Here is an 8597-nt window from a genome sequence, read left to right as displayed (position 1 = left end):
AGATAGAGCGGCGTCGCGGCGACGGTGAACGACGGTCGGAGTTGGCTGAGCGGTCTGGTGAGAAATGGCGGCTTGCTGGAGACTCAGTAGATGCGAAATACTGAGGCGTCGAAGACCAGTACCCAGAACCTTGGGTAGATGTTAGTGATACCGGGAGACGGTTTCAGCAGTAGAGGGAAATATGCCCAGCCAGCCCGAAAATGTAGCAAATTGGCCGATGGTCTGTCGTGCGTTAGGGATTGCGTGGTCTTGGAGCCTGTCGAAAATAGGACGCTGGCGCTTGCACAGGCACTGACGCTAGAGTGTAAGTTGGCGGCCGAGCTCGTGCAACCATTTTGGCGTAAGTCAAAGGACGAGGAGACAGGCCTTGGGGTTGCATCATCATTGGTCATAAGAGCGGCGACAGATCTTGGAGCAGCGTCAGCGTAAGTCAGAGGAGCAGCAGCGACAACTGATGGCGGATGTACAGGTGGAAGTGCCTCAGCAATCTGCTCCTGAATAGCTTGCCGCAATATCAGGGCCAATTGGTGTGGCTGCTCTTGAGGGCTAGGAAGCAGGGAAAGTTGATGCTCCACCTCTTCACGAATAAATGCTTTAATTTGCTGCAACAACGATGGGTTCCCGGCTGCAGGCCGACAAGGCATCGTTCACCCCGTTCAACCTGTGCTTGGAGCTGACGCTTCACCCCCCTCTGCTTGCGCAGTTCCTCAAAGCTCTAACAGAGCGTGAAGACTTCATTGACGGTACGCAAGTCGTGCACAGATAACATCTGGAAGAGGTCATCGTCAGTACCTATCAAGACATGTTTGATTTTTGCGCTGCTCGCCGCGCAATTTCTTGACGGTTGGACGACCAAAAACTTCGGCGAGCGTTGTTTTAAATGAAGCCCACGTACGGATGTCGCTTTCATGGTTACAGTACCACAAGTGTGCCACGCGTAGGAGATAATATATGACGTTCAATATAGTTTCGTCGTCCCATTTATTGTAGAGGCTCACCCGTTCTTAAGAAGTGAGCCACATCGTGCTCATCGGCTGAAGATCGCCGGGTCCAGCTCGGCGCAGATGACCGACCTTGATGAACGTCGTCTGGCAGGAATAGTGCGGCTACGAAGCTCCAGGACCGACGTTTCTAACCCGCGACTCCACCAAATGTAGGATGGGGGTTTCTTAGAGGTACTGGGCTATCTAGAAGCCCGTCAGGAACAGTCCACGTTCAAGTAGGTCCAGAGCACACATCGACTGCGATGTCACTGGCGACAGCGCACTGAAGCTTCTTTTTCATATTCGAATGTACTGCCGAAACCCGGGATGTACGCCGCGACCTAAAGAAGACAACTGCCAGTCCTGGAGGCGACTAATAACGAAGAAAAGGCCAATTTCTACCCCGAAGCCGCCGTCCAGTGCTACCGGAGTGCAGCGACATGGAACGACACAAATCGAAGAGAACGGCTCTTCGGTCTCATGTGACCCGCCTCTTTTCCGATATTGACTCCTGCATGAAGAGCCGCATGGACAATGTAAAAGAACTCAGTGTTTTGTTGGCGAGACTTAGCGCTCTGCAGACCCAGCTGAACGAAATTAACGCCTCTGTCGAGACGCTAGTGCCAAAGAAAGAAGCTGAGCAGGACTACGAGGAATCTATCGAGTATGACGACCGGGTCGTTACATACATCGCGAAGCTCCAAGAGGAAATTAAAGAAATTCAAGGAAAGAGGCAGCCGAAAGAAGCATCACCCCCCAACGACGTAGCCACGACGAACTGGGCCTGCCAGGTGAAGCTTCCAAGGTTAGAGCTCATAAAATTTGACGGCAAAGAAGTGTCATGGCAAGAATTTTGGGAGAAGTTCGAGCAAATGATTCACAAAAACGACCGTCTGACGACCTTGGATAAATTCGGATACCTAAAATCGGTGGTGACAGGCGAAGCAGCGAGAACGATACAGGGCCTCCCTCCCACATCGCAGTGCCATGATGACGCCATATTGCTGCTTACCAGACGTTTCGGCAAAGCGGACGCCATCGTGCAAGCACACATGCGTGCGCTCTTGGACCTCGAGCCTGTGCGGAGCGCCGAAGACATACGCTCCCTTCGGAGGTTATACGATACCCTCGTCTCTCGTATCCGCGGCCTGCAGGCGCTTGGCCAGGAGCAGGAAACGTACGGAACACTGCTCTTCCCCCTCGAACAGCGCGCTCTGCCGAAATAATTATTGCTCGACTTCCATCGGACCGTATCGAGGGAGGAGGGGTCGGAAGCCATAACACGGAGTCCGGCCGGAGGAGGAATTCCGCTGCGGGACGACGACACACCGGGAGAGTCAACAGAAAGAGAAACAGCTACAAAGGGTACGCTGTCATTACTTAACAAGCTTGTTGACTTTCTGAGGATCGAAGTGCAAAGCCGCGAAAACCTGGTTGCGCAGCAAAGTATGAGTAAGAAGCAGAAGGCGTCAAAGCCGAAGATGTTCAGCCCAGCAGAGAGTAAAAAGAACAGCGTTGGAACGAAATTTAAATCGTCAGCAGCTCTACATCACCAAACCGCAAAACCAAATTGTTGTTTCTTTTGCAAGGAGAGTGACCACGAAACTGCCGCTTGCTGTGCTGGCATTCCATTAGAAGAAAAGAAGAAAATGCTGCGATCGGGAAGACGTTGCTTTCGATGCGTGAAACCGAGTCACCGTGCTAACGAGTGCAGAAGCAAGATTAGATGCACAATTTGTGCAGGACGACACGCGACAACCATGTGTGATCCGGAATTCACCCATCCGAAAGTCAAGGCTAATGTGAACGATGTGACAACTGTCCCCGTGAATTTGCAGTTTACGTCAGAAGTACCTAAACAGCGAGAAGTACTGCTACAAACAGCAACGATATTGTGTGCCGGCGAACGTAAATCCCTCTACTTACGTGCTCTCTTAGACAGCGGAAGCCAACTGTCATTCATCACGGAGAAAGCATCTGCAAAACTCGGTTGTAAAATTGTTGGAAAAGAAACGCTGAAAGTTGGTGTGTTCGGCGGACACCAGTCACAACGAGATTTCAACAGAGTGCTGGTGTCGCTAACCGCGCACAATAAGATGTATCAGATCGAAGTTCTTGAGACCAATATAATCTGTGAGCAAAGGATCCCGATCCCTGACCTCAAGAATAAAGAATTACTTGGAGCCCTGACTGCCGCTGACATGACCTACGATAACGAAAGAGGTGACGTAGACCTTCTTATCGGCTCGGAGCACTACTGGGAACTTGTAACGGGAAGAAACAAGAAGCTCAACGGGAAACTGCGAGCAGTGGAGACACCCTTTGGGTGGTGTATTCAGGGCCCAGTAGGGTACAAGACTCGATCGTGACTCGCAATGCATGCAAATCACTGCTCTTCGCGTATCACTTGCCGAGGGAGAAGCTGCAAACTGCTTGGAACGATTCTGGACTCTCGAGTCGATCGGAGTCACGGATGATGACAGCTGTGCGGAGCACAAGTTGCTTGATTCTTTCGAAGAGAATATCAGGCGCAGTGGTTCTAGATACGAGGTAGCCCTTCCATGGAAGGAGAATATAGATTTAAGTGACAACAAGGAAGTTGCTGAAAAACGCTTGTCACAACTGACAAACCGCCTTCGAAAAACTCATCTCTTGGAGGAGTACGACGCTGTCATCAGACAGTATTGCATGGAAGGCATAGCTGAACCGATAGTAGAAAAAGAGGAAGAGGGAAAGCTGATCTACTACATGCCCCATCAGCCGGTTTTTCGGGAAACGAGTAATACAACGAGATTGCGAGTAGTTTTTTATGCTTCATCGCATGGACAGAAGGCAAAATCCCTGAATCAAAACCTCGAAAGTGGTCCGATTTTGACAGCCGACCTTGTAGCACTGTTACTAAATTTCAGAAGCCACCAAATAGCTTTGGTAGCCGACATTGAAAAGGCATTTTTGCAAATCGAGATCAGAGAGAACGACAGAGATGCATTGCGCTTTCTGTGGCACCATGCAAAACCGGATGCAATTGGAGCAACAGGCGAGATACAGACTTGGCGAATGAAGCGAGTTCCCTTCGGAACCACCGCAAGTCCTTTCTTGTTGACAGCGACTCTCCAGCATCATTTGAAGATAATGGAACGAGACTATCCGGAGACTGCTTCGCTACTGGCGCAGTGCTTGTATGTGGATGACGTTTTAACGGGAGCAGAAAACGAAGACGAAGCGCTGAAGATCTATGAAGAAGCTAATACAATATTCAGCGCGGCATCTATGAAACTGCACAAGTGGGCATCCAACAATCCGGCATTGAACGAGCGATTTGTGGCGGATGACTGCGAAGCAAGGCACCTCGGGTACCTCCCAGGAGTTCTAAAAGTGCTGGGATTGACATGGAACCCAAGCACAGATAACCTGACATTCACCCCACTGGCAAGCGATTCATCCGAGCCAGGTACAAGCACAAAAAGGTCTGTGCTCAAGACTACGGCGAGACTCTATGACCCAATTGGATGGCTAGCTCCATTCACCGTCAGGGCAAAGGCTTTATTCCAGGAGTTGTGGCAGAGAAATGTAGAATGGGATGATCTCCTACCGACGGATCTGGACACGAAGTGGGTGCAGTGGTGTGAGGAACTAAACGAATTGGAAAGAGTTCAAGTGCAGCGGTGCTACAAATCCGACACTGTCGAGCCTACCACGAAAACAGTCCTACACGTGTTTGCTGACGCCAGTCCTGTGGCATACGGAGCAGTGGCCTACATTTGCGTAACAGATGCGGATGGAATTACAACTTCGAGCATCCTAATCAGCAAGTCAAGGGTCGCCCCGATTAAACAACTGACTCTGCCAAGACTGGAACTGATGGCGTGCCTCTTGGCTGCCAGACTGAATCAATACATTCAGAAGAGCCTGAAAGAGCCACCGCAAACGACGTATTTCTGGACTGACTCGATGATAGCACTGCACTGGATTGTAGGAGAGCCGCCGCAATGGAAGCAATTTGTGAAGAATCGCGTAATGGAAATCCAGCGTCTTACCGATACCTCAGCGTGGAGGCATTGCCCAGGGTCAGAAAATCCGGCGGATATCATGACTCGAGGAGTTACAGCTGATCAGCTTGTTGAGAGCTCCACCTGGTGGGAAGGAACGCACTGGATGAAGGCAACGGAAAACGCTTGGCCACAGATCTCTTCGCTTCCAAGGAACATTCTGGCAATGGAGGAAGAAAGACGAAGCGTAGAGGTCCTTCAAGCGACGAATACCACAGAAGTTCCCATGCTGTTGGACACAGATCGATACAGCAGTGCCACACGACTGTTCCGAGTGACTGCATGGGTATTTAGAACATCAAGAAGTTGCGACGTCTGAGCAGTGACAAGGGTCCATTGACGGCGGTTGAACTCAATGAAGCCGAAAAATATTTGATACGGCAAACACAGCGAGATGACCTGAAAAGAGAAATTGAGTGCGTGAAAAAAGAACGCTTTCCCGCAGACTCGCCTCTCAGAGACATTCCGGTGTTTATTGACAACGATGGTATCATGCGCATAAGCGGTAGACTTCAACAAAGCGGCAAGCCGTACAACGAACGTAATCCAGTTGTACTGTCAAACCGACATCGACTGGCAGAACTGCTCGTGCGTCAAACACATCAGCAAGTGCTTCACGGTGGAGCAAGAGATACTCTGGTACAGGTGAGAGAGAGGTATCATGTTGTGCGAGCCCGTCAGCTAGTGAAAAGAATCATCAAAGGGTGCATAACCTGTCAGCGCTACAACGCCCGTCCAGCCACTGAAGTGACAGCACCGCTTCCAACTGATCGAGTGAACGAGGCTCAACCATTTGAGGTAACAGGAGTTGACTTCGCGGGACCACTTCTGGTGAAAGGAGAAAACTCGCTGTACAAGTCCTATATCCCACTATTCACCTGCGCTGTAACAAGAGCGGTGCACCTAGAGCTCGCAAAAGACATGTCCGCAGAGTCTTTTCTTATGACCCTCAGACGTTTCACCTCAAGACGAGGTATACCTCGGGTCATTTACAGTGACAACGCGCTTTCCTTTAAGAAGGCCAACAGAGATCTCCTTTATCTATGGAGCTCTATCCGAAAAAGTTCTTGACTACGTCGCAAAAGCACGAATCGAATGGAAGTTCATAGTGGTGGTGGTGGTGGTGGTGAAAAACTTTATATTTGGGAGCCTTAAGGGATTACATTCTAATGACGGGTCGGCTCTTGGCTGCGTGTTGTAGCCGGAAGCTGGTGCTTCCCAGCGACACCCAAAGCCCAGTCTGTCAGCCGCTTTTGAACGGCCGGGTCAGAGCTGGACACCGCAGCCTCCCATCGCTCGAGGTCGGAGAGTTGCCAAGTGGCTGGAGGGTGGAATTCCGAGCATTTGATCATAATATGCTCAAAATCAGCTTTAGGTGCCCCACACAGGGTGCACTGCGGCGAGAACAGTCCTGGATGGATCAAAGATAAGAAAGCGGGGGATGGGAATGTACGGGACTGAAGCTGGCGCCACGTCACCTGTTGTAGCTTAGTCATAGATTTATGAGGAGGAGGGTAGATGGTTCGTTGATCACGGTAATGAAGAGAGATTTCGTGATAGGATACCATGCGCTCGCGAGCATCTCCCCAGGCAGTGGCAGGCCCTGCTCGGCTGACGTATCCTCGAGCAAAAGAGTGAGCTGCTTCGTTGCCTGGGTGACCCGTGTGAGCGGGCACCCATACTAGTTGAATAGGGTGTTCGGGTGGGGAGAGGGAGGCGAGGAACCGGAAGGCTGGGGTAGAGATCCGACCGCGGGCGAAGTTCCGTACGGCGGATTTAGAATCGCTAAAGATGGCTGTGGCTTGAGTGGTAGCTATGGCGAGGGCAACCGCCGCCTCCTCCGCCTCCAGGGAAGTGGAGGCAAAAGTTGTACCGGCCGCGACCAGTTGCAAAGAGTTGGAAACAGCGCTGAGGGCAAACGCTGGGCGGGAGGGGTATGAGGCAGCGTCTACGTAAACGGTCTCTGACTGGAAGCCATAGTTTTTGTGAAGAGCTTCTGCGCGTGCCTTGCGGCGATCGACATGGTGCTCTGGGTGCATATTCTTTGGCAGGGGATGCACCTTAAGAACGCGGTGTATCGCAGGGGGAAGTGTATGTTGTGTAGAGCAGTGACCGGGAGGTGAGAGATGGATGCGAGCAAGGATGTTCCGGCCGGTGAGGGTAGATGATAATCGCTCCAACTGGGCTGAGCGGTGGGCTTCTGTGAGCTCAGCTAGGGAGTTATGGATGCCCATGTGAAGAAGGCGTTCATTGGAAGTGTAGCGGGGTAAGTTGAGGGCGGCCTTGTACGCCTGTCGGATAAGGGCGTTAACCTTGTCTTCCTCCACCCGCGTGAGGAAAAGGTAGGGGAGCGAGTACACAACACGGCTCAGGACAAATGCCTGTACCAGGCGTCTGAGGTCATGCTCGCGCATGCCGCGATGGCGATTGGCTATGCGGCGAATGAGGCGGATTGTTTGATGAACCATCACCGTCAGCTTAGTGATGGTTGCGGTATTCTTGCCATTGTTTTGTATCAGAATACCAAGAATCCTGATGTTGTCCACTTCTGGTATCCGGATGTTGTCAATTGTCAAGAAGATGGGGGGAGGAGGGCCTTTGTCTGTACGACACCTAGGAGGTCGGAGTATGAGAAGCTCCGATTTGGTAGGGGAACAAGCAAAGCCGACATTTGCGGCAAAAGATACAACAATGTCTGCTCCGGCCTGTAATGTATCTTCCATGGCGCCAATGCTACCTGTGGTGGTCCACAGTGTAATATCATCGGCGTATAAGGAGTGGGACAGGGCAGGGATTTGGTTGAGGGCGTGTGCCATGGGGATAATCATCATCATCAGCCTGATTATACCCACTGCAGGGCGAAGGCCTCTCCCATATCTCTCCACTTAACCCGGTTCTGTGCTAGCTGCATCCACTTGACCCCTGCGAACTTCTTAATCTCATCCGCCCACCTAACTTTCTGCCGCCCCCTGCTACGCTTTCCTTCCCTTGGAATCCAGTTTGTTACCCTCAGCGACCATCGGTTATCCTCTCTTCGCACTACATGTCCTGCCCATGCCCATTTCTTCTTCTTAATTTCCACTAGAATGTCGTTAACTTGAGTTATTTCTCTGACCCACTCTGCACGCTTTCTATCTCTTAATGTTACCCCTACCATTTTTCGTTCCATAGCCCTCTGGGTTGTCCTCAACTTAAGTAGAACTCTCTTGGTTAGCCTCCACGTTTCAGCCCCATAGGTGAGTACAGGCAAGATGCAACTGTTGTATACTTTCCTCTTGAGCGATACCGGTAAGCTGCTAGTCATAATCTGCGAGTGCTTGCCAAATGCGCTCCATCCCAATCTTATTCTTCTTGTTATTTCCTTTTCATGATCCGGATCTGCGGTTACTACCTGTCCTAAGTAGATATATTCGCCTACTACTTCCAGTATTTTGCTACCTAATGTAAACTCCTGTTCCTTCCCGAGGCTGTTGAACATTACCTTAGTCTTCTGCATATTGATTTTCAAGCCTACCTTTCTACTTTTTCTGTCTAGGTCATCAATCATTATTTGCAGTTCATCTCC

General features: G+C 50.8%; 2 protein-coding genes across 2 annotated transcripts; both read left to right on the top strand.

Annotated features, from left to right (window-relative positions):
* Window positions 1–1498: 1498 nt before the first annotated feature.
* Window positions 1499–2209, top strand: LOC146184948 (uncharacterized). The gene has a single exon (XM_084605848.1). The coding sequence runs from the start codon at window positions 1499–1501 to the stop codon at window positions 2207–2209; it is 711 nt and encodes a 236-aa protein (XP_084461974.1).
* A 1906-nt stretch (window positions 2210–4115) lies between these two features.
* Window positions 4116–5351, top strand: LOC146184947 (uncharacterized). Its single transcript, XM_084605847.1, has one exon. The coding sequence runs from the start codon at window positions 4116–4118 to the stop codon at window positions 5349–5351; it is 1236 nt and encodes a 411-aa protein (XP_084461973.1).
* The last annotated feature ends 3246 nt before the right edge of the window (window positions 5352–8597 follow it).

The sequence above is a fragment of the Amblyomma maculatum genome, chromosome 6, assembly GCF_055883805.1.
Source record: "Amblyomma maculatum isolate TAMU_Amacu chromosome 6, ASM5588380v1, whole genome shotgun sequence".
Classification (NCBI taxonomy): domain Eukaryota; kingdom Metazoa; phylum Arthropoda; class Arachnida; order Ixodida; family Ixodidae; genus Amblyomma; species Amblyomma maculatum.
The sequence above is the reverse complement of the archived record's forward strand: the minus strand, read 5'-3'. Positions and strand labels throughout refer to the sequence as shown.

Coding starts and splice junctions, on each gene's coding strand:
- LOC146184948 (XM_084605848.1), top strand. CDS start 1,499: ATGAAGAGCCGCATGGACAATGTAAAAGAACTCAGTGTTTTGTTGGCG.
- LOC146184947 (XM_084605847.1), top strand. CDS start 4,116: ATGGAACGAGACTATCCGGAGACTGCTTCGCTACTGGCGCAGTGCTTG.